The following is a 25785-nucleotide window of genomic DNA, read 5'->3' as shown; positions in this document are numbered from 1 at the left end:
GGGCCGGAGTAGGGCTGGACCGGTACAAAACCGTTTTTTCTTGTATGGTCCGGACCTGGACCTGATCTTCTGGACCTGGACCTGAATTTTCTGTATCGGTACCCACCCCTAGTCCGGAGTATCCGGTGTTTGTGTGGAGTTATAGGAGGTAGGTCCGGAGCAACCGGTGTTTGTGGAGTTACAGGAGGTAGGTCCGGAGAATCCGGTGTTTGTGTGGAGTTACGGCAGGTAGGTTCGGAGTATCCGGTCTTTGTGGAGTTACAGGAGGTAGGTTACGAGTATCCGGTGTTTGTGTGGAGTTACAGGAGGTAGGTCCGGAGAATATGGTGTTTGTGTGGAGTTACGGCAGGTAGGTCCGGAGAATCCGGTGTTTGTGTGGAGTTATAGGAGGTAGGTCCGGAGTATCCGGTGTTTGTGTGGAGTTATAGGAGGTAGGTCCGGAGTATCCGGTGTTTGTGTGGAGTTACGGCAGGTAGGTCCGGAGTATCCGGTGTTTGTGTGGAGTATATGAGGTAGGGCCGGAGCATCCTTTGTTTGTGTGGAGTTACAGGAGGTAGGTCCGGAGTATCCGGTGTTTGTGGAGGTACGGCAGGTAGGTCCGGAGTATCCGGTGTTCGTGGAGTTACGGCAGGTAGGTCCGGAGTATCCGGTGTTTGTGTGGAGTTACGGCAGGCAGGTCCGCAGTATCTGGTGTTTGTGGAGTTACGGCAGGTAGGTCCGCAAGTATTCGGTGTTTGTGGAGGTACGGCAGGTAGGTCCGGAGTATCCGGTGTTCGTGGAGTTACGGCAGGTAGGTCCGGAGTATCCGGTGTTTGTGTGGAGTTACAGGAGGTAGGTCCGGAGTATCATGTGTTTGTGGAGTTACGGCAGGTAGGTCCGGAGTATCCGGTGTTTGTGTGGAGTTACGGCAGGCAGGTCCGGAGTATCCGGTGTTTGTGCGGAGTTACAGGAGGTAGGTCCGGAGTATCCTGTGTTTGTGGAGTTACGGCAGGTAGGTCCGGAGTATCCTGTGTTTGTGTGGAGTTACGGCAGGTAGGTCCGGAGTATCCGGTGTTTGTGTGGAGTTACGGCAGGTGGGTCCGGAGTATCCGGTGTTTGTGCGGAGTTACAGGAGGTAGGTCCGGAGTATCCTGTGTGTGTGGAGTTACGGCAGGTAGGTCCGGCGTATCCGGTGTTTGTGGAGTTACGGCAGGTAGGTCCGGAGTATCCAGTGTTTGTGGAGTTACGGCAGGTAGGTCTCCAATGTTACAGGGTGTAAATGATGACCATGACCTATGTGTTACAGATGATCCACGTGCAGATCCAGGTGAACTCCAGTGACGCCGACCTGCAGGTGTTCGCTCACACCTGTGTGGCCACGCCTAGCGACGACCCGAACGACAATATACGGAGTGACGTCATCGTCGACGGGTCAGTAAAACACCAATATTCTTTAGATACATGCTAAAGAAAACTCCTGAGCGTGGTGTTATTTAAGCAGTGTTCAGATTCTGTTTGAATTCCAAGTAGATGTAGCAAGGTGAAATCGATCTTAACGTATCTCAATCTTCCTGTTCCGTGGATCACCTGATCTTCTTTTGCTGTATCATCTTTTCATGAACCTTCTTTTCTCTCCAGTTGTGCCAAACTCCCGACGCTGCAGTTCTATCCGTCACCCGGCCCGGACAGGGGGCGCTTCGGCTTCCAGGCGTTCGCCTACACCAGCGGCGTTAACATGGTATTACCGTTATTGCATAACAGGTAGTGTCCAGCCGTATTATAGCTGCTGAGACTTTTCTGACCTCCTCGCGTATTTGCTGCGCAGCTATAAGACGGCTGGATACCAGGCATCCTCGTTGTATCCATCTTGCTGTATCATTTAATACGGACAGTAGGTACCGATAGCTAAGGGCACAACTCGCCGTACGTGCAAATACGTGCTGTCTACGTGCCAAAACATCGGGGCAGTCTTTTGGGTTCCGTAAGTGGTAAGTACCGCCTCCGTACGAACTCGTAGGGTATCCGACGGATTTTGGAGCACGCAGACACGCCGTAGAACTTTACGTGCAGGCAAACTTCGTGTGCCATCGGGCATCGGATTCGCCCCTCGTACGTGCCAGTACGGGCGACGCGCCTGTCCTGTACAGCCTGAACGTTTTCAGAAATACGTGGCGGACGTGCGTGGCCTCCCCAAAAAACGTACAGACAAATTGCACGTACGGCGGGTTGTGCCCTTACATGTATATAATTAGCTAAACCGAGTAATGAGGCTGCTATAACGTGATCGAGGCTACAACACGTGATCCTATGCCTCTGTTGGTTTTAAAATCGGACGCCCTCCTTAGTCGAAGCTGGTCGACTGTGCGATAGAGACTTCACATGTAACGTTATTATTACACAATATCCCCCAGGTGTATATACAATGTAACGTTATCTCCAGACGATTTTTTATTTTATTTGTTATTTACTTTGCGATAACGCAACACAAATTAAAGTATGAAAGAACGTGCAGGAAGGAAGAAAAAAGCCTCTTGGCTCACCGTGCTTGGCTTATACATAGTCTTCCCCCAAAAGTAACAAATAATGATACAATTTAACAATTCATAAGCTGATAAAGATTGGATGACTTGACTTGACTTGACAAATGGATAAATGTATAAAAATTATACATTAGACAATAATATAACCAAATGTATTATATCAATTAACAAAAATGGAAGGAAAGTATAATAGTTCAGTATAACTAAGCAAACATCATAACGGCGAAATAAATGAAATGAGTGAAATAAGAATATAACATTATAAGAAATGTAAGAACTAAAAATGTTGAAATAGAAGAACAATAAATAGGAGATTTTTTAAATGTTTGATTATCTAATAATGACTTTTTTTACCAGGTTTTTGAAGATGGGTAATGAATGACAAAGATGTAAGGTTTGTATTTCAAATACGATATTCCCCAGGTGTACCTACACTGTAACGTGCTGCTCTGTAAGGCCTCGGACCCGAACTCCCGCTGCGCGCTGGGCTGCCAGCCGCCCTCGGGCAGGAGGCGGAGGGAGGCCGAGGGCGAACCCGAGGTGTACCGGCTGATCCAGGGCCCCATCGTGGTTCGCAAGGACCAGAATGGTGAGCATGGCGGCGCGGCAGGTTTAGACACAGCTGGTTGTATCAAAGAGATTTCATCCAGTAGGTTAAACCATTTGGTTCTTTCAACCCTCATTGGTCGTATGAAACGACAAGTGTTCATTCTGACGCTGCCTGCCATTTGAGTTGTCTCATATCCTGTGAAGTAAACATCAACGTCTACGGCACAGCAGTCGCCACCAGACCACGACCACGACGACAAGTTATATATTGCCTTCGTGTTGTCAAGAGGGCATGTCGCCATTAGAAATAGCCTTTGGTCTTTCACTTTCCCCACATAATGTATGTTGTCTACCTGCGAAAGGAAAACTGCATGTAAGGTCGTCCCCATGTTCTCTTTCTTTCCAGGTGAGACCGGTGGGAGCCAGGTCACAGCTGCCGGGGCCGTGGTTGGAGCGTGTGCCGTGCTGGCCATCGCCATGTCTGTGGGTCTCCTGTACAAGGCGCGGCGGCACGGCAGTCAGGCAGGCTACAGCGTGTTGCAGAACAGCTACTAGACAGGGAATGAGCTCCCTCTGTCTGCTATTACGTGCGTTTGCAACAGTAGTCCAGATTAAAATGGGAATTCAAATTTACGGTCTCATCATCTTTTCTGTGCGTTTCTGTGCGATAGTGTGATGATGCTCAGCAGCCCCAACGTGATGGGACTCTCTGTCTTTCTCTCTTTGAGTCTTTCTCCGTCTGACGTCACGGCAGCACGGCTTAACGTACAGGGTGCTGCAGAACATTTACTAAGGCCACGGATTTTAGTAACTCTTAAAAAGCTGCGAAAGAACAAAATATTTATCAAAAGAACTCTTCTGCTAACAAACCTCTGCATTTTATAATCTGCTTCATTTTGTCCAGGTCCTCCACATGGGTTACACTTCTCTAGCCTGGATAGCACACTGTACCCCAGCCCGATCTCAAAAATATCGATCGTGCAGGATAGATATTTTTGACGTCGGGCTGGGGTGTGGTATCCAGGCTACTTTGGCTACAGCGTGCCTTACTAGCGGATTTTGGGGAGGTACACCCAGAAAAAAACATAGACTGCTCCTCCGGTTACGTTATCATCAGCTCCTAGCCTGTGGTATACAATCTATCCATGACTATGGCCATGTTAGGGGCTGATGGGACCTCTTAGCTCCAGCTAGGGGTCTGATAGAAGCTACATTTATGCCACGGTTTCAATTGGACATTGGGGTCCGGGGCTATTTTTGGGCCCGGCCGGGCTTCTTTATTTTTACGTCGGAATCAAAATGGACCTGGGACACAGTAGCCTAAACCGCGAAATCGCGGAGATGTACCAAAGTACACATGGTGACGTCGAGAGGACGCCTTGGCTTCTTCTCGTATCTTAGTGATGTGTTTTATGATATACTAGTAGCGTTAGAAAGGTCAAAGGGTATAAGAAAAACACTAGATAAAGATTTAAGGTTAGGAAATTTTCTTACAGTTTTGCCAAAAAGAGTATTTCTATCGTTACCATACCTGGCCCATGTTGAAAATCGCAAATCAGGCCCAAAATATCGATCTGTGAAGGAGGCTACCTACTGACCCATGGGTCATATAACGTTACTCTCCAAGCAGAGGATAGGGCTATGGCTTGTTATCGACGACTTTGTATGCGTTTTTATCGGGTTTTCTGTTTTGCCAGGTTTTCTTTATGTCTGCCATTTTTGTTTTTAGCAAAACCCAAAACCTGACAAGACAGAAAGTCCCATAAAAACGCCTACAAAGTCGTCCAAAACAAGTCGGAGCCTAACCTCTGCTTGGAGAATAGGAACGTAACCGGACCTCTTCACGTTCACCGACCGTCAGTGGGACGTTGCAGAGCGCTAAGGTTCCGCTAGAGGTCTATCTTGAGCTGAACGGGTCAAGGGAGGGTATGACCGATGACCTGTAGCTGTAGCAGTGTGGGTTCTGAACTGGAGGCAAGAATTTGACGATATCGAGAACGAACATGACGGCAACTTTGTACCTTGTACCGCCCTGGCGAGTCGTTTGGGTCTCGTGACAGCCGTGAGGTATTCCAGCTCGGCTCAGTAGGCTGGCGACTATAAAGTCGGTACAAGGATTATTTAAGTTGCATAAAGTTACCGGTGGCTGCGACTATAGCAGCCACGAAGATCTCAGTGGAGGGTCGACTGTTTAACTTTTGGACAAGAGTCTGAAGTTGTACGCGGGTCTTCTAGGATCTTATAGGAAAACCTTGTGATACAGGTGAGAAGATAGAAAACGCTCGAGAGTCCTGTCGCTGTTGACAAATTCAGAAATCAGTGGTAAAGGAAAGTCAAACACACAGGAAAATCACTGGAAAGGTGGTCGGACCTGTTTGGAAAAGGTGACCCAGATAATTATTATGTTTCCCCAATACGTTTTCCTTACGGGAAACCAAGGAGCTCCTTGGTTTCCCGTAAGGAAAACGTATTGTTTTGCTGGTGTGTTCTTCTTCATTTCTACTTCTTCAAGTTCTTGTCATTTTTGGCAGGGGCGAGTGTATTGTTTTTTTGGCGACTCTTCAGGAGCGAGCCTAATGGTAATATTGTGCGAGAAGCTTGACCAAGGAGGTTGAAAAATTCTTTTTCTTGGCTTGACAAAAGGCAATTTACTGGAAGGGAAACATCCTGCGCTTTCTAAAAAATGTTGCCTTAGTTTCTACTTTAGCTTCATGACATCCACACAACTTGGCAGTACCAGCACCATGGAGTCCAGCTCAGAGCACTGCTCCTGGCCCTGTGTGCCCTGTCCGTCTCCCTGTCCCTGGTGCTGATTGGTTTGAACTCGCTTTAGCATCCTATCGTCGTGTATAGACTGCCTTTTTCATAGCCATAGCATAACATTGGGGCATATCAAGGAACTGGGGTCCTCTGGGTTTGGGGCTGAACACTCCAACCATTCTGACCTCTGTTTTTGGGGCCAAAAACCTAACCGTTATGCTAACATGAAGATGCTTTGCTTTTTGTTGTAGCTTGATCTGCACGACCAGGAGGCAACATGTGGTCCAGCCGAGCCCTGCTGCTGGCCCTGTGTGCCCTGTCCGTCTCCCTGTCGCTGACCGTCGCCAGGGACGCGCCCGTGAAGCGGTACGTGGTGGACCTGGACACCGCGCCAGAGGAGCACTTCCTCCCGATCTGCCAGGACCCCGACATACAGGCGATGATCCCCATGCTGAAGAAGGACGTCAAGGATATGATCACGTACGTGCAAGAAAAACTTCCTTGATAAGACTGAGCAGAGATATTTATATAAATGTCCAAGCAGATCCTGCAGTAGCTTAAGATAGTATCAAAAGCTGGCAAAGCAGTTCGGTCTGCCTAAACACCACAAACGACTTAGAAACACCACAAACGACCACAAACAACTCTAATATGCAGTGTATATGGGTCAGAAACCTTGTGTGGCGCTCTGGAGACATTGTTTACACATTTATGAATTTAAAAAATGCAGCAAGTCCTACGTATTCACCAGTAATTTCGAGTCAGTCAGCCGGTTTCAAGATCGAAGCGATTCTTTGCCGTCATGTTGGATCGCCCGTGCTAGGAGTCTGTATGGGGAAGTTCTCGATACCATAGACGACAGGACGATAAAACTATGGAAGCTGTTGGTTCATACCGCAATTCTATCATTGTCAAGTGATATATATACTTATATATTAAGTGTTTTTCAGTATCAAAGGCAAACACGCACAATCCAACATGGTGGCCAAGAATTGCTTTGATCTTGAAACCGGACTAACTCGAAATAACTGGTGAATACATAGGACTTGCTGCATTTTTTAAATTCATAAATGTATAAACAATGTCTCCAGAGCGCCACACAAGGTTTTTGACCCATATACACTGCATATTAGAGTCGTTTGTGGTCGTTTGTGGTGTTTCTAAGTACCAAAGCAGTTTAGCCGGCCTAGGAGCGACAAATCTTCGATGTCTTGTTCCCCTGTGCAGGAGCCTGGTGCCGGAGGAGGCGCTGCCTCTCCTGGACGTGCTGACCTCTGACCTGGACCAGTACCTGCCACACCCCTTCGCGGGAGAGATGCGGGGCATCGCCAACTGCACGGGCATCAACCTGGGGGAGATCGTCACCTTGAACCTGGCGTACGACTTAACCGCGTAGGTCACCATCAATATATCAGTTTCTATCTGTACCAGCATAATAATGTAGGTAGCTGAAGTTCATGACATGCAATAGATGAAAATATATTTTTGTAACCTTGATTTGAAATGGCAGATTTAACAACGGTAACTAATAACCTGGGCTGCCAAACAACGAGTGTGATGGAAAATATTTAAAGCTGGAGACACACACAGATCTTTCTTTATCTCTGTATTGGGCAGCCAGTCATGCAGTCACTGTACACATTGGCGCATTCGAAAAGTTACCTACACGTAACCGCTGACTGAGGTTAAGTTCCTAGGCTAACGCACTACCTTCTACAACTTGCCTTAACTCTACCTGTATCCCTTCTCTCCTGTAGTTTCTGCACCAGTATCGTTGCCCAGGACTCCAAGGGGACCATCTGGCACGGGCGGAACTTGGACTACGGCTTCGGCGACTTCCTGCGCAACATAACCGTCATGGCCGACTTCCAAACCAAAGGACAGGTACGAGTTTCCAGCTTCCGCAAGAGGGCGTCACCCGTTAATTGAAAGTCAGTTTAAAAGGGGGTAGCATTATCTTCACTAGCCTTTGGCGCCAGTCCACCCCACTAGCCAATCCCATTATTTCCAGAAACCCTGACAGGTACAACAGAAGAAAAAATTATTTTTAGGGTGTTAAGTAGTGGATTTCAGAGGAAGTATATATGGGATAAAAGAATACTAAATATCTTAGTTAGGGAGGGGAGTTGCAGAGGAGATCCACAGGGATTGAAAATTGACAAAGATGAGTTGGACAGTGGAAAATTTGAGTATGTCCAATTTTTGTGTTGGAAATAACAGTTCAACTTTTGCTTCAGATTGCTCAATATATACTACTGGTAGTCTTTTGCAATATTTCCTTTTTCCATGCACCTGTGCTCTTTATTTATATCCAAGTTGACATGACTATAATTACAAAAGGACATAATGTTATAACACTTCATTGTGACCCTATCAATATTGCCTTAGAGCTAAAAATCTCTGTGAGGATTGGACTAGATTACATGATTAGATGACAGGCAGTAGTCTTATTTAATCCTTTATTACTTCAATATCCTGTTAAAACAGTTTTAACAGGTGTATTGAGTAATAAGACTACTGCATGTCATCTAATCATGTAGTCTAGTGCAATCCTCACATAGCAATCATTATAAAAGATTTGACATGACATGACATGACGGATGAACCCCCTGACAGAGCATCTGCCCCCCTCCCTCATCCCCAGACCCTCTACACCACCACCACCTACCTGGGGTACGTGGGAGCGCTGACGGGTCAGAGGCCAAACGGGTTCACCGTGTCAGTGGACGAGAGGGGTGAGTAGGAGCAAAGGCCAATAGATACAAGATGCATTTAGGCAAAATTGTATGAGACTAGACACTAAGGTAAGGTCAAACGCTAACATTACATGTATATGTAAATATTAACACACAACATTCACTCGTCTTGTCTGCACACACAATTTAATCAGTTTTTTAATCTCATTTATATTGCAAAAGATCTTTAATTAATGTCCTTACAATAATTTTGTTTTGCTTGTTAATTTGTACCATTCACTTGTATTGTAACTAACATGTGTACGTGCACAGTGAGAACTTTCATTTTCATGAGTCTTAGCAGTATACTAAGGAAGACAAAGGTCTCAAGGTCAGAGTTCTGACATCCCGTGTACCCCCCTCCCGGACAGACCAGCTAGGTGAATGACCTCTAACGGAGTTTGTTTGCCCCCTCCCAAGACCAGGTGAATGACCTCTAAATAAGTTTATGTGCCCCCTCCCCAGACCAGGTGAATGACCTCTAAATGAGTTTATGTGCCTCCTTCCCAAACCAGGTGTACGACCTCTAACTGAGTTTATGTGCCCCCCTCCCCAGACCAGGGAGCCTGGTGGATGAACGCCCTGGAGGCCTTGCTGAACAGACAGGCTTCTCTCATGAGCTTCCTGGTCAGAGAGGTGAGGAAACTCAGCTTCCAAATAGCTTGTAGCCTAATGATGCCATTCCTTGTTGGGCTTTGATACTTGCTTTGATAGTTTGCTACCCTGAATTTCACTCATGGCAAACAGAAAAGGCTAATGTCCTTACTAATATACTTAGAGCCTTAACCGTGGTTAGCAAGAGAAAGTCGTGAGCCAACGGTTACTACGGAGGATGATACTCAGGCTACTTAGAGCCTTTGTCACATTTGGAAAATGGAGTTTTGGAAAAAAAGTTAATGATACAAAGACAAGACACAAAACATATAATAAAGTCTTAGACTTTATTAGATCTCCATTCAGTTCAAACCAATTTTGATTTGGACAACACTTTATGCTAAATGCAAAAAGTTGACACCAAATTCTGGTAAATCAAAATAGCTAAATGCCTTTACCTTAATCATTAATAGAAAGGGAGTTTCCGTCTCCTAGGAGGACTTCCGACCAAGGATGCAAGGGGTTCCTCCTACCCCTGACTCATGTGTCATGGCGGGTGTGTCATGCCCGAACATGCCCCTACGGCCTGCATCTGCTGGGACCGTCTTACACGTTGTATACAGTTGCCCCTGTAGGACTAGTGCGTCCAGTGGACGAGAGGGTGGAGAAGGACGTGCACACCCCTCCTTCACCTTAAAAACCCAAGTGCAGGCCAGGCAGACGGGTCGCCTTAAACCCGTCCACCTACCATTGTCTTACGAGACAGACGGATGCCAACAATAGAAAGGGAGCATGCAGACCCTCTTATATCATAAATCCCTGCTTTCCAGACTCTGGCAGAAGCCGACAGCTACGATGTGGCCATAGAGAGGCTGGCATACACGCCACTCATCGCGCCCGTGTACTTCATCGTGGGAGGAGCCAACGTGGCGGAGGGAGCGGTCATCACGCGAGACCGAACATCGGCACTGGACATCTGGACTATGAACCCCGCACAGGGCAGGTGTGTGAAGCCCCCACAGATTCATTTCTTTTTCTTCAATATTTCAAATTAGAATTGTAGCAAGTAAAGTGAAAACAGGGCTTGAATTGGACCGAACATTTTGCTTTTGCTTCTCAGATATAACCTGGGTATCATACTACTTCTACCAGGGCTCCTTGCACTCGCTACCATAAAAAAACTAGGGTAGTGAGTGCAAGGAGCCCTGGGAGAAGGGTGGTACCCAGGCTATCTCAGACATTGTCTCTCTAGGGCCTAGGGAAAAAAATGTTGTGTTTCCTGTTTCAGTCCTGAAAAAATTAGGGTAGGTAGGTAGGGATTATCTTTTTTTTTTCTTGTATCTTTTTTAGGCTGGCCAAAACTCTAGTGATACTTATCACAATACAGTTGAACAAAGTAAAATGAAATGCATGATGACACTTTCAATGTCAAGCTTTAATTTTGTGCATGATAGATACATTTATCCTTCATTAGATGGGAGAAGCAGTGTTTTACTTCAATAGGAAGCAGGCAAAATAAAAATTCTAACTGGAAGCTATGTGACTCCACTGCCCCCCCCCCCAAAAAAAGTATAGGGTCGGCAGGTTTTTTTAGGGTAGGTAGGGAAACAGTAAACACAACATTTTTTTTCCTAGGCCTAGTGAAAAATGAAGCATTACACGAAAAGTGAAGGCTTTGAGGATGGCACTATTGCTTAGCATTGTTTGCTTTTCAGATAATTCAAAGTAAGAAATTAGCAACAGGAACATGAAAACAAACTATGCTGCAGGAAAAATTGACTTAGAATGCAGTACTTGTAATATATTCTCTGCTTGAAACACAGTGGATTCTAAAGTTCAGACTTTCTCCCAGACGCATGTTGATCTTCTAGTTCAGCATTTAATACTTTATCCCTTTATGTTGTTTGTTTGCTTGTCCTACAGGTGGTATGTGTTGGAAACTAACTATGACCACTGGGAAGAGCCACCTGCACATGATGACAGGAGGTGAGAGAACTTCAACATGAAATCACAAAACCTAATGTTATTTGAGCATGTGACCACTTTTCTGACTTTTATACCAAATCTCTTAGACAGTTGTGAAGATTTAAAATGCTGTACAGTATCCATACACAAAGACAATAAAACTCTTAACAACAACAACTTAAAGCGTTTGGTCAGTCCTCAGACCCGTCTCAAGTTGAAGTGAGCTGGATAGCCGTATCCTGACGAGAAGTTTGACGTAACTTTGGCTATGGGTTATTTTAACCTGGTAGGACTGACCAAAATCTATCAGATATAGCATTGAAAGTATACAGATATAGCATTGAAAATCTTCACAGATGAACTTTCATGGGAATATCTTAGACTTTGATCAGACTTCTACTTATACAGTATAATAATTTTCAAACTTGCATGCAAATCACTTAGACTAGAGTTTGACTTGACTGTCTACGAATGCAGTCTCATGAATTTCTTAATTATTTTTGCGCCAGGACACCAGGAATGAAGGCCATGAACACCACAGGACAAGACGCCATCAACGCATCCTCCATGTTTCAGGTACATAACACTACACCCCGGTAAGGGAAATTGCAGTCGTAATTTTGGATGGTGATGTAAAGATGGTGGCCCTAATATGATATATGAGCCAGCAGCAGTTTTTAGCTGCAAGTGCTCCATTCACTTAAGATTGCCCAGGCCTGCCTTGCCAGATATCTCATTTAAATATGATTATTAGGTACTTGGATATTGAAATGAGCCAAGTGCGAGCACATAGCTTGTAAATATGCAGTAGTTTGAGTGATAATTGCCGCCCAGTGTCCCGCCTTCACTTTGCATCCCAATCAGGCGCTAATCTGTCCTGGTGAGGTAATTGCTCGCACTCAATATCTAAAATCTGAGGAAGTGCAAAGGAAAGGACAAGACAGTCGTGTGTTTATACATACAGAATACTGGTTCATGACCACTAATGATTTCGACAAAACAAGAAACAATACACATCTGTGAAACGCTGAATGGGGATATGGGAATGCACGCGCTTTGATTAACTTTCATTCTATTTTCTAATCGTCATTTCTTTTTTCTTATTGATTCATTTTCTTTAACCATAAATTTGACACTTAAATATGACACTTTTGAGTTTGTCAATCACAGCAAACATGGAAGCTTCTTTGTTCAATCCTAAGTTTCAGCAGGGCAGCCATTGTAAAAGTTGTATTTGCCACGGCATATGTGTAGTCTGGTCTTTTGTCTCTGTCCGGGTGTGAACGACAAACAAAAGGTACCTTCTTCACAACCAGGGAGAACTACAATCTAACCCATACAAAAGATGGGGAAAAAATCACAGTCTCATACTCAGATAGATGTTTGAAGTATTTGACATGCTTCTGAAAGTTTTAACCACTCCCGCTGCTCTATAAACATTTATCACAAATGTTATGCATCATACTTGAAGTGCTTCAGGTAAACTGCAAAAGAGCACAGCACAACATAAACACATTAAATAGAAGATACCCTATATATTTCTATATAAACTCCTTGCCCTAAATGACCAGACTTTTTTGCCCAATATAACGGCCGGGGAAAGGGCATTTCACCAACATGGGCGTTTCTGATAAGGGAAGCACAGGATTCTAGCTATAAAAAGAAAAGAACATACGAGTTGAATTAGTGTGGTTATTTTCCTTTATCGGCCTAGATCATATATATGGTTGTCTGCCTGGACCAACCTCCAAATAACACAACTTATGTACAATTGTCTTGGGGGAAATATAGAAGGAGGAGACCAATGGCACTTTTTTCACGTTTTTCTACAAAAGTTTACACATCGAAGTATACTGTACGTGCATTTGGGTGGATTTAAAATTCTTTTCATCATGGGCAATTTTACTCTGACAGCCCTAAACAAACATTCTAATCAGTAATGATAACAAACATGGCGACAGGCCAGAATCATTATGGCTGTAGATTGCATAGTATTGTCTAATGATTTGTTGTTCTCATGGTCAGTTTTATACACTATTTCATGCAAACTATAGCAACCCGTATTATGTCTTACTTCTCAAAGCACACAATTTGGCTCTCTGTTCTATTCTGGAGCGTTCGAAAAAATTGTTGGACCAAAATCGCGTCATTTCATACCCCAGTTTGGCAGTATTGAGTCAAGGAGGTTGTAATGTATTGAACAAGGGGGTTAATATCTGAGCTATATACAGTAACTTATCTCCAAGCAGAACTTGCGGTAGCATAAGATAGTATTAGTGAGGAGTTTCATTAGCCTCCGCCTTCCTTCCCAAGCTAATGATGCTATCTTATGCCACGGCAAACTCCCTTCCTCGGCAAACCAAGCTCCTTGGGCAAAACCCCTTTCCCGGCGCATGAAAACGTAGCTAAAAGTTGAAAATCGCGAACCAACCCCCACCCCCCCCCCATCCCCAATAAAAACCAGCCCCGTTCGAAGACTGCAACAGAGGCCAAGTCGGACTTGCTTTGAGCGAATTTTGCTGAGTTTTTGCCGAATAGCACAGTCTCTTGACACCAGGGATTCAAAGCCGCGCTGCGGGGCCAAAATGCCCGGCCCAGTTGGTGGCGCTTGAACCCTACTTTTACATTTTGTACGGCTTTCTGGATGTGCATCTTGTAGAATCCATCTCCAACGTAAATAGAGAGACTGATTCTCTAAGACTGCCTAAAACTTTTCTCGTTCTATGAGCATAATAACAATCTTGCTACAAAACAACTGTTTATACCAACAGACTAGTCTACGCATAACAATAAACCTTGGTTCTTTTGTCATGGCACAAGTGCAAATTACAGCTAATTCCTTCCCATGGAGGTGCTAATTACGACCTGTCACGTTGAGTGATGGGCAGATTTACTAAAACATGGCTTACAGGGTAAAAATTGATGGTACAAACTTCAAACCTTTGTAGAAAACGGTAGCAATGACTTAGAATGATTGAAAAGGAAATTAAATCGTTGGAAATGTCCTGTTCTACACTCAGGTGTAGTTGAATATATTGTATATGGTCTTTGTTTTGAGTTATAAGGTGATTATAGAAAAAGGTACCCTAAAATTATATGCATAAATGTGAAAAAATCAATATTTTTCACAGAGCAGGAACATGTTTCTCAATAAATCTCACTACTTCTGAAAGGGAACATATGTAAGTATGTACTAAAAAAAATTCATGTAATTTGCGCGTTGGGAATGGTTTTCTAGACTACATTTTGTTGAAAAAATTATACATCATAATAAATTGTAATATCTCAAAATTCAGAGTATGTAACTTCATAAATGACTCATGTTTGCATTCTTATAGTTGTGTTTTTCGTATACACCAGATTTGAGGCATTTTCAAGCTTCTATGACGGAGTTATGACAATTTTCCTACAGGACTTTGAAAGTAGCGCTCATATGCCCTGGGCCATCTTAAGTCAACAGAGTGTCAAACTGAGACAACATGTAAGAGAGAATCCAACACTGAGAGGAGTGGGTTGACCTGGTCAACCCGGGTTGGAGCATTATTATAATAATAATAATAATAATAATAACCTTTATTCCGCATTCATGCCCTATCGGGCTTAGTACAGGCATATAGATACAAAGGGTAGTAATACAGTACACATGATTTCTAATACTATTATTGGGATCAAGATACATGACAATTTATATCAGAAATTGTTTTTTAAAACTTCTGCGACCAAAACTGATAAACCTTTAGACTTATTCTAAGAGAAATAGATAGATAGATCATGAATTTACATATTTGGATGCAACAGTTTCTCAATTAACATTTGAAAACCTGTATTTTTATATATCTATTTCATATATATAGGTGCTGTCTGTTCCAAAGGTGCTGAACAGGTGAGTTATCTTAATATATAGTTGTTCCAACTGCTTAGATTACATCCTGCTTGTAGGAGTAAATAAATAAATAAGTAATTAAATGATAAACATTATGAACTTACTGGCTTGCAGCAGTGTCTTATTGTGTCTTGGGTGAACTCCATATGTCATATAATGTTCACCCCATATTTAACGTTTGTTTGTTTGAGGATTTTTTTGTATTCATGAAAAATTCAACTCTGTCTGCTTATCGCATGTCACTGAGGTCATGAGAGAATATCTAGAGGTAAGGGTCAGAATTGAGAATACAGATTACGTGATTGAAGTCCTTCTACATCTATAAACATACAATCATTATAGATAGTTGTATGCAAATGTGAAACACCATGTGTGATAGGCAACCGCTTCAAGGAACCTCCAGTGAAAAGATCTTTAATGATTAATTTTTCGGACTGCATTAATGGTTCTCTGGAGATTGATCTCTGACAATGTCTCATGTTGCAGGCACACTACCTACACAGCCATTATGAGCGCAGCACAGCCGCAGGTCTACAACACCTGGGTACGCTGGCCAGAGGCACAGGCCGCGGGTCAGAAGCCCTAGGGCAATGTCTGAGGCCGCCACTACTTTTAATTTTATTGTAAGGGGAAGTGAGGTTGTCCTTAGAGTTTTAAATCTTGCAGAAAAAATTATTGTTGCATTTCCCAGGTACAGATGTGCAATGAACTTTTAATCTTTAACCCAGGGTAGCAAGGCATTTGGTGATGTAAGAAGTGGGAAGGTCCCCAGATTACATACTCATGTAAGAAAAATAGATTGGGACAAATAATCATCAAGCAGATGTAAGCTTGACGGCTGGTTTTGCATCTCTGTTATAAATGTTGGGCCAGAACTCGGTTGGACCCAACATCTGCTTGGAGATGGCTTGATACACCCCACTATTGTAGACCATTCAGTTCTATTGGACGTCCATAATGTGTGAAAGAGTGAAAGTTCTGGGCTCATGTTGCACTCAAAAATGTGACTTTCACTTGAACGTGAATGTGTTATATTTTGTAATTAACTCTGCACGATCTGGGGCCTCAAGATGCACTTATAATAGTACAACACGTTAATGTTAACCACTGATATACATGGTACTATTGGTATAGAATGTGTTATTTTTATGATATGAACTATGCAACCACGGCTAGAATGTAAAAATAGCTTTTAAAAAGATTTTTGCTACAAAAATTGTCTGTGTTTGGGTGTTTTAATAGATCTCAAATATGAAGATTAAAAATTGTAAAATTTTTAAGTGCTATTCTTGCCTAAAATGACATATGCTGACAGAGAATAAACTTTCATCAATCTACCAACATCATTTGCCTTTATTGACTGACTGATAGATACTTAGCTATGATATGATTACTTTTGACAACATCAGATCAAGTAAGAAGGTTACAGGACTTTTTGGTATTTTCTCTTCATCTGGGAATCACTGACTTCGGATTTGACTTTGAGCTGCTCCCCTTGCAAATGCTTCTGGGGTATTGGGGCATCGTGCGAAATGTCCTGCGAAATGCTTGTGCCCTGTTTGCCTCTGATGTTTGCGGCTGCACCACGTAAATAGTGGCCGTACGTTATACACCTGTCACACCTTGCTGACATCCTATTGGGTGGCAAAAGCAATTGGCAGTCCACATGTCGAATCGTCCTGCTGTATTTGATGTCTGATCCCACTTCCTCTTTAGCTGCTACCCTGCCGTCTACATCCCTGAAAATCGCCAAGTCCATTCTCTCCACTCTTCTGGCATCTAGAAGTGCGTCATAGCCCACATTTCCATCGCATACATGGCAGTGTGACAGGTAGATGAAAAAACTAACACACGTGGACTTAGTAGTCAGAAAAGGAGGCAGATCCTCACGGAGGTACTCATGACTGGAGGAAGACAGTTTCTTGCCCTGCACTTGAAGTTGCCATGTTCTGCCTCTGTTGACTGAGATGGAATATAGTAATTATTTCTGACCGCGAGGCTTTTATCGTCCAAGGGGAAGGCTTGCCATCTTCCGTCTCAACATCTAAATTTACTTGGAGATTAATTTCATGTAGACTTTGATTATTGTTACCCTCGTACCTTTGCTATTTTAACGAGAATCTGCGGAAACCGAATGACCAAATTCTGACCGATCGTTCAATTAATTACGTACATTACGAACAAATTCTGTTAGTTCACACTTTAGTTCACGTTTTAAATCACACTTTAAAACCGTGCATCATATTCCAGTTACAAATGCAAGAGCCACATAAAACCAACCTTGGTGGTTCCGCCATCGCTGTCTAGTGAGAAGGGGGCCTCAGGGGTTATTTGTAGGGGAGGTGATTTGCAGATGTGTGTATAAATTCTTTGATTTTTCTTCTTCGTGTGTGTTGTGTGCGTGTGTGTTGTGTGTGTGGGGGGAGGGTGGGAGGTGGTGGGAAAGTTTGCTTCGTTTCCTCCGATCATTATGGGTCTCACTCACATTCACACTCACTCACTCACTCACTCACTCACTCACTCACTCACTCACATTAACACTCATTCACTCACTCACTAACTCATTCAGTCAATCACTTACTCACTCACTAACTCATTCAGTCAGTCACTCACTCAATCACTTTATCACTCACTTACTCACCCTGACGCTCACCCACTTACATAAAGTCCTATCCACTACCACAAACAAAGCATATCTTGCAAGCTGGAGTTGAAACCACATGTTGTACTTTATTCTGGTATGTTCAAGAATTTTTCACAGCAGCGAAACAAAAGTTGCTGACTGTCTTCCTCCTCGGACTTCACAGGAGGATTTTATTAGCACATACATGAAGATGTTATAGTTTCATTCTTGTTTACCTACATACTACCTCAATACAAAAGCACTCAAAGTATTGTTGCTTAAATCATGGCGATTTGTATTGCTACACCGGGAGACAATTTGATGGAATATTTATGCGTCGCGCTGCTCAGCACAATTGTAGAGACTAAGGAAACCGTATAAGTACAGCTAGCCTTAGGGTAACAAGTCAGCTATAAGAACAAACGTGAACAAGTTCTAATGTTGACATATAGCTAGACTTGAAATACCATTTGCATGTACAGATTAGTACAGGTAGAATTAGAGGTGCGCAGGTGTTTCTTGTGCTTACCTGCACCTTATCTGTTCTGACAAGACAGGTTGTGTTTCTTTACTTGTCATACACCTGTCATATTATTACTTGTATTACAACGCACTTCAGATGTTTCCAAAACACCTTGACAAGATTTTCTTCCTTGATTCAGGTGCTCCCTAGGTGATAACAAATACTGATCGCCAGGTGCCTACTTGGTCTAAATGAAGCCACACATTGTATCAAACTATTAAAACTTAAAACATTAAAGCTTGGTACATATTCAAAGAGCTGTAGCTCTGTGATGAGAGCCATTCTGGTGGAATCAGAATAAACTTGCCCTTTGTAACCATGGTATTCTATAGATCATGCAATTACAACCAAACAGGTGTTGAACACGTTCACCCCATCACATTGTACTTCTCTTGCCTGGTGTACCCTAACATTAACGTTGCTTACAAATTGAAGAATAATAAGAACTAAAGACAGTCTATGATAAACCAATCTGACAACTGACTGACACAATCAGAGATGAAAGACACTTTCCTTGAAACAACAGATGTTATACACTTGCTAATCACAGAGCTGTCCCTTACTTACAAATTTAATCCCTAAAATCCACATAATAGCGAGCACAACCTAAAAACTTAATCTTTGTGATGATCCAACATCTGTAAAAGCATCGAAGATGACATACCGATGCTAAACAATATGTTATGCAGTTGTTTTGTCATCACAAGGTCCTTACTTGCACGTTTCGTTTCCTATATGCTTAATCGTTCCCAGATAACTAATGCACACATTTCAAACTCAATCTTTGTATTGGGACAATTCCCATAAATGCACTGAAGATGACATACCAATGATGAGCAATATGCAGATGTTAAACAACTGTTTTCTCATCAAGAGGTCTGACTTATTTATCAGACTATGTGCTCATCGTGTGAGATGGCACAATTTCAATAAATGCACTGGAGATGATATACCAATGCTAAACAAGATGCAGATGTTAAGAGACTCGTTTCTCATCACAAGGTCCAAATACACAAAGACTCAAGGGTTGCCTGAACACACCCCTAGGATCTCCAGTGGGTCGGTTAAAATATTTTTCTTGAATGTACTACATACATACATATACGTGTTGGAAACCCATCCCAATACACTAAATGTGGGTATTGGTACAAGTAATTTAGGGACAAGAAGACCAGGTTCAGGTCCGAACCTAATTGTCCATGAAAACTAAGTTTTGTGAATGAGTAATACTCAAAAAGATGGTCAATTTCGCTACAAAGGAATCTGTTTGATGAGTACCCGACTTCTAACGTTTTGAAATTCTATCCGTTCTTGTTAACAACACTAATGCCTCTGTTAGCTTATACCAAGTTTGACTGTAAAAAGTTGGTGAAAATGACTGTCAACTTTCCTCTTCCTAGCTCTTGTTATTTTGTTGAATCGGTAAGCTCCAAAACACGTGACAACTTTCCGGGATAATCTATTCATTCTCTAATCGGTCCAAAATCCGGTCCAATGCTTTTTGTTTCAGGTCCGGTTTTTCCGGACCGGTCCAACAAGACCAATGGTATTGTACCCACCCCTACAATAAACAAAAAAAGCAACGAATTGATGATAAAACAAGAAAGGTTCGAGCAAATTCAGCCTATAAGACTTCAGCTAACCATACTAAAAAAAAATCCAGTGCCGCATCGACACAAAAGAATAAAATCTGTTTATACCCTAGTTACTGGTGTAGTAGCCTTGGTACCCTTCCTAGTAGGCAGTTTACCAGACTCCAATGGGGGGGGGGGGGGGTGTTAACCGACCATGAAGGTACCCAGGCTACTAGCGTCCCAGAATTCCATCTAGCACACCCCCGAGTATTTTGCCCCCTATTTTCCCTCCTTTTTTCAACTTATTCAAAAACCCGCGCTTCTCTGTCTGAGAGGCGGCATTCTCCCCCACAAGGTCGGCACTGTCCTCGTCTCCATTGCCTGTGTCAAACATTTGTACAATAGGTGAGCGACATCAGACCGAAATTGAAAAGTAACAAAATGTTTGAATTTTTTAAAGATACCTGAACCTATATAGCATTCTCCTTTGTGTTTTAAATCTATACTTGGCTTTAAAAACACATACAGACTGTATCTAAATCAGATTGTTTTTTCTTCTGGATTGGGATGAGCTTGTCCACCAGTACTGGCAGAAGACCCCCAACTGCCACTTTTCCAAAACCTTTTATTGGCTCTTTTTCTTTTCCCTCCAAATTTCCCCAACAAACCAAGCTTGTTCAACTGTGGCGCTTAATGCACCCCCCCCCCCCCCCCCACCAGGGCTTGCACCGCCATTGGCCTCGTTTCCATCGTGTAAATCATTTGCACAATGCGTAAGCTACATTGTACATTGCACAGTCATTGGAAGGCCAGTAGATTACGTGGCTAAACAAACAAAGAATCCTTTTTAAATCATGTTTTAGTAGGTTTTACCTCCATCGGAGTCTTCCTCCTCCAATGAATTGAGCTCCTCGACCAGCTCCAGCCCTAACAGCAGATCTTCCAAGTCCTCCACATCAGGACCCTCGACGTCGTCCTCGTCTCCATTGGCTGTGTATAAAAAAAGTGCACAATTACAATACGTATCACAAGTGACGCCATTGCTATGCCTGCAAGACCGGCAAAATGAGTAAAAGATACGTTAACACAAGGCCTTAACCTTAATGCTTCTTAACAGTACGAATATATAGTTCCAAAAATAAGTTTTATCTTCATAACTTTGTCTTTTCTCCTCAGATCCTTCAATCAGTTTGCCCCCCCAGAACTTTACCAATCACACGCACCATTACTTTGGGCAACTCGTACAATGTACATTGTAAATGTCTTCCAAAAGTCAAGAATACGACTTGGATCATACACAATTTTTCTATATGTATTTGCATTCACCAACAACGGTCAGACATTTCAAATAACATCCGTTGTTTTTCGCCAGTAACACTGATTAAATATTGGTACAAAAGAAGAAACAATTAATTTTAACTAACATATTGAACAGTACGTGTACTACCAAAAAACGGAAAGTTTTACCTCCATAAGTTTGTCTTTTCTTCTCAGATCCTCCCATGGCGCCCCCCAGAACTCCATTGAGCAAACCCCCAATTATATTCCCCACTATTTTCCCTCCTTTGCCAAACTTGTTCTTGGAACCTCGCTTCTCTGTCTGAGACGCGGCATACACATCCCCGGGGTCGGCATTGTCCTCGTCTCCATTGCCTGTCGAAAACATTTGCATTAACTTTTGAAAAGCTACAAAATGACTTGGCTAATAATAAAAAATTAATAAACATAAGGCATACTCGTATGTGTATTTGAACAAAAATGATAGGTTTTCATACCTTCATAAGATTGTTCTTTCTCCATTATGGTTCTCAGTTGAGAAAGCAGCTCTCCATCGTCCGCATTGTCATCGTTCCCAGAGGATCGAAGAGCCGTCGGAGCCCCAGAGCTCCCATAAGCCAGAAGGCCCAGCATGACAAAAAGGCTTGCAGTAAAGAACAGCTGCATCTTTCCACTTGAGCTGCAGAATCGATGACATAGAGTTATCAACATAATTAGTTTTCAGGTTGAACAGATGATCTACTCTACAAGCAGAGGTTGAGTCGCGGAGATATAGTAGTACTACCGTAGTCGGTTAAAATTACACAGGCGCTCCCCGTGTAATTTTTCTGACTACTACTATGTCTGCGCGATTCAACCTCTGCTGCTTGAAGAGTACAGATGATCATTCTCGACTCGCTTTGCCCTTTTTATCATAGCCGTTACGGGCAGTTTACGCGCTACAGTAAAGGGCGAAACCCCGCGGTACTCCCAGCGATTTCAAACCAACCCGAGCATCCAGTACATGAACCTCAAATTAGAACACATTGTTAAGCCATGATATATAACTAGCCCCACTGCAAATCATGTCATGTTAGTATGGCCACAGAAAGTGTGAGATCAACTCATAAGTTATTTACAGAGCTATTGCCAAAAGAGTGACACCGCCCTGTCTAAACTGGTCAGTCTAAACGCGCTGTACATGTCCTCCGTAGCAGAAAATTCGTCTAGCAAATGGATCGCGATCGTTTCTGAACATAATTGGCGAAACAAGTCTGTAGGGCGTAAGTAAAAAAAAAATCCAATGTTCATTTTGTTTTCCCAGCAGGCCCTAAATAAACAAAATAACTGTAATTGTCTAGGTGATTGGTGCAAATTTGCTTATAACTTGTTAAGTCGAAAATTCGGGACATCCAGGTAAGTTCTTCCTGTTGTCTATAAGCTGATACATGTAACAATGACGCTATTAGCTGAACAGGATAGGTGCAGCTTGCACTTTGGTCGCACTGCAAATTGTAACGGGGCAGATTTTCAGCAACTAATACAGTCGACGTTCGGGAAATTTTGAATTTCGGCGAGGTCCGACCGATTTACAAATTCGGTCGACATTCGCTTGAATCGTGACGCTGGCTATAAGAAGCCAACATTTGGATCAATTTTAATTTCTGAGCTGTGGAAAATACCTAGGGCATGGGTAGAGTGGACGGCACACTGAAAACAGTAACCTCACTAGTTTTGTGACAGACCAATCCAAATGCTACCCAGGAGACTTAAAGTAAGTAGACCAGTCTGCTTGACGTCAATACAGTAATTTTCACCGAGGGGAAAGGCCGGTGAAGGCTCGCGAGAGCTTCGATCCACCGTCGTTTGCAATAAAATTTCAACATTGAACTTGTTATTCGTTTGGTGGGAAGGTAAGTGCTGGTTCAGAGAGTTCAGTTTTAGACTAGTCTTACTTAATGAATATGTAAATTAATGCATTCAAACCAATAGCGAAAATGAAGCAAAAAGTATTGTCTTCGTTGTCACCTTTCATTTATAGTCAATTATTCTAATAAAGTTTTAACTTTGCAATTGGATTGTTTTTCATTATTCATATCATAGGCAGCCTTCTTAGAGAATGGACGACCACAACTGCGTTTCAAAGATGTTTACAAGAAGGAACTAAGGGATGTTGGCACATGGCACTGAGAGGACCTTTATTTTGCATGGGACGACTTGTACTGTTGTAGGAAATTTCCATCTTGTCTTCAGAATTGACGTCTAGTCAGATCTCAGATCTCAGAAATATCTATCGTGTTATCAGACCCTTAAACGAAGAGAAGCCTGACTTTTCTTGGGGCATGTTGGCCATGGAGCCGAGGATTTCTCTTGTGTAGATCCTCGAAAAAGTCTGGTATCCAGGCTAGGTTACGACTTATAACTCGACCCGCCCTGTTACTCTTCTTCATGCCTTCAAAAATCCCCGGTGCGATGTACGGTAGCCCCCTTCACACGAGAGCAAGAATCAGCCGGAATGCCGTCAGAATTAAGATTCTTTTCTATTCCTGTCAATTCCTGCCAATTCGTAGTGTGTTTCAGGAATTATCACTCCATTCCAGCTATTTGTGCCCGTTTTTTTTTTGCCTGGCCTGAAATTTTTTAACATGTTAAAAACTGTCCAGGTGCATTCGAAGTGGAGACATATCGAATGGCATTCAAAGTGGATTCTGAGTGCATTCTAACGATTCTAACTGCAGTCTGACCGCTTTCTATGGCATTCCAACATTATTAGAAACATTCTTATCTCATTCGATGAAGAACCGAAACGGCAAGTCATTTCGATTCCTGTCAGAATGTGGCCAAAAGAATATCCGGAATGCAGTGAGAATATCTAGAATACACTACGAATTCCCAGGAATAGAAATTAATTTTCATTCTGACGGCATTTGGGCTCATTCTTTCTCATGTGAAAGGGATATGAGGTCCATTTGGAATTCCCATCCGAATGGCCCCGAATGTGGCAAGAATTTTGCAAATACTTCATTCCGGCTGGTTCTGCTTGATTCCTGCTTATTCGGTTTCCGTTTGAAGGCCCTTTTAGCGGGAGGACGGCCAATAAAAGGGCGGCCAATAAAAGGGCATGTTGCCGGCAAGTGCGGTGCGGATTGCTCAGCATACATGTAAGAATAGCGACTGACTAAACCCAGCATGTTGCTGGTACGCGTCTCTGTGAACTCACCGGTTCACCGATGTACGGTATGCATGCCCGTAGCCAGGATTTTGGTTGGGGGGTTCTTTTAAGTGCTTGTGCGACCAAAATTTTGAAATCTTGACCCTCTGAAACGCTATTTCCTGCATTTTGACGGGCAAAATTTGTTGGCCAAGTTTGATGGAATTTCTATTAAAACACACAAGGCTTTCGGCGTACTCCCCCGACATATTTACACAATGTCTGACACCAAAGACGCGAGGCGTCGCAATGGAGGTCCGGGGAAATGTTGAAATCTGGACCCATTGAAACGCTATTTCCTGCACTTTCTGGGGGCAAAATTTGCTGACCAAATGTCTATCAGTGAAAAACGCAATCAGTCATGCCTTTGAAAAATGAATCTTGGACATGAAAAAGCGGACCTTTGAGCGTGAAAAGTGGACCTTCGAGCGTGTGTGTGGGAACTTCCGACCCCCCTCCCTGGCTATGGGCATGGGTATGAGGGCGTGATCACATTCGTCGTAGGTCGAGAAATCACCTGAACGATATGCGGCATACCTGTTGTATGAAATGACAGATGTGATGTGTGGGATGAGGATGTTTTTGTCCACTAACCCTGTTTCTTTTGGTTACATTTAGTCCCCCCCCCCCAAAAAAAAATGTTGACGCGACCTCTAATTCTACTGACATTGTCGTAGACCCGCACGAGACATACATGGTCGCCGGGTGTGGCAAAATTTCAACAAAAGAGCGACCCATTTCACTAGCTTTGAAACACCTGCAATCATAGTAACCTTAGGCACATCTAGCAGAAATGTACATAGCATAATAATGACAAATTGTGAATCATCATCGGTATTTTGTTCTGTGATCGTACTGCATCAGAATCCGTGAGATAGACCGGTAACTGCTTTTTTACAATTCTGGAGACGAATCAAAGGCAGCACAAGAGAAAAGCAATATCACGCCCGTAACTGACCCTATCATTTCATGAAAATCTTGCAATAAACTGACACAGAATTGCATGTCTTTAAGGAGAATAAAATGTTCTCACCTTATCTTACAGAGAAGATGTCTTGCCTCCCGCTGTTGTCTTGATTTCTCTCACCTGACGATCAGATGGACTCGCTGGTCTAACAGGTGTCCTCTCTTACCAGAACTGCCTGCACACGGCCGGTAGCGTCCCCTTTTATAGCGGGTCAGAAGAATACCTTTCAAAATGACAAACTGTAGCCCGAGTACGTATCCATCTCTGGTTGGGTCCGGCAAAATCTTTCTTTGTCATGTAAATTTGTATGGGAGTGCCGACGATGCATTCTCCAACAACATTCAAAAGCAATGTCAGATGTGTAAAATGTGACTCATTAATCCATCCATTCATCACGCGTACAGTGCAAAATGGAGGCGTGGAGCCAAGTAAACCCTCTTGGCTGTGCGGCACCAGTATTTTCCATTACGTCATTAAAGAAGAGGGTCCTGTTTCGGTGCTATGTACTTGTCCCTAAGTAAGAATTATTTCTAACAGGGTCAAGCATATGCCAATGTTTTGAACATGCTCAGATCAGAGAAGATGGCTCAAAAACTTGCTTAGCCGGAGGCCGTGGCAAGAGTTG

The 25785-nt window shown here is 43.1% G+C and overlaps 3 protein-coding genes across 3 annotated transcripts in view; 2 read left to right on the top strand and 1 right to left on the bottom strand.

Annotated features, from left to right (window-relative positions):
• LOC118424008 (ZP domain-containing protein-like) overlaps nucleotides 1–3623 on the top strand; it is a 5030-nt gene extending 1407 nt beyond the window's left edge. Inside the window, exons 4-7 of the mRNA XM_035832402.1 lie at nucleotides 1286–1410; nucleotides 1618–1717; nucleotides 2943–3129; nucleotides 3475–3623. Of these exons, the coding sequence (XP_035688295.1) occupies nucleotides 1286–1410; nucleotides 1618–1717; nucleotides 2943–3129; nucleotides 3475–3623 (561 nt within the window). The remainder of the gene's footprint in view (nucleotides 1–1285; nucleotides 1411–1617; nucleotides 1718–2942; nucleotides 3130–3474) is intronic.
• A 1365-nt stretch (nucleotides 3624–4988) lies between these two features.
• Nucleotides 4989–16342, top strand: LOC118424906 (N-acylethanolamine-hydrolyzing acid amidase-like). Its single transcript, XM_035833715.1, has 11 exons — nucleotides 4989–5331; nucleotides 6080–6308; nucleotides 7056–7220; nucleotides 7586–7712; nucleotides 8473–8563; nucleotides 9120–9199; nucleotides 9988–10160; nucleotides 11081–11143; nucleotides 11632–11698; nucleotides 14977–15005; nucleotides 15492–16342. The coding sequence occupies exons 2-11, from the start codon at nucleotides 6106–6108 to the stop codon at nucleotides 15589–15591; spliced, it is 1098 nt and encodes a 365-aa protein (XP_035689608.1). The 5' UTR covers nucleotides 4989–5331; nucleotides 6080–6105; the 3' UTR covers nucleotides 15592–16342.
• A 1373-nt stretch (nucleotides 16343–17715) lies between these two features.
• LOC118428929 lies at nucleotides 17716–25361 on the bottom strand. The gene is made up of 5 exons (XM_035839227.1): nucleotides 25227–25361; nucleotides 21501–21682; nucleotides 21193–21378; nucleotides 20599–20715; nucleotides 17716–20106 (listed from the first exon to the last, which is right to left on the bottom strand). Exons 2-5 carry the CDS (start codon nucleotides 21667–21669, stop codon nucleotides 19958–19960), a joined length of 621 nt encoding a protein of 206 aa, XP_035695120.1. The 5' UTR covers nucleotides 21670–21682; nucleotides 25227–25361; the 3' UTR covers nucleotides 17716–19957.
• Nucleotides 25362–25785: the final 424 nt, after the last annotated feature.

This window comes from Branchiostoma floridae, chromosome 1 (assembly GCF_000003815.2).
Source record: "Branchiostoma floridae strain S238N-H82 chromosome 1, Bfl_VNyyK, whole genome shotgun sequence".
NCBI classification, from domain to species: Eukaryota; Metazoa; Chordata; class Leptocardii; order Amphioxiformes; family Branchiostomatidae; genus Branchiostoma; species Branchiostoma floridae.
Note: the sequence above shows the minus strand (reverse complement) of the source record. Positions and strands in the feature narration are given on the sequence as shown.

Excerpts from the sequence above, each read along its gene's own strand:
- LOC118424906 (XM_035833715.1), top strand. The coding sequence starts at position 6,106 with ATGTGGTCCAGCCGAGCCCTGCTGCTGGCCCTGTGTGCCCTGTCCGTC. Across the intron at positions 7,221-7,585 it reads CTGGCGTACGACTTAACCGC|TTTCTGCACCAGTATCGTTG; the intron begins GTAGGTCACCAT and ends TCTCTCCTGTAG. Across the intron at positions 9,200-9,987 it reads TGAGCTTCCTGGTCAGAGAG|ACTCTGGCAGAAGCCGACAG; the intron begins GTGAGGAAACTC and ends CCTGCTTTCCAG.
- LOC118428929 (XM_035839227.1), bottom strand. The coding sequence starts at position 21,669 with ATGCAGCTGTTCTTTACTGCAAGCCTTTTTGTCATGCTGGGCCTTCTG. Across the intron at positions 21,379-21,500 it reads GAAAGAACAATCTTATGAAG|GCAATGGAGACGAGGACAAT; the intron begins GTATGAAAACCT and ends TGTTTTCGACAG. Across the intron at positions 20,716-21,192 it reads GAAAAGACAAACTTATGGAG|CCAATGGAGACGAGGACGAC; the intron begins GTAAAACTTTCC and ends TTTTATACACAG.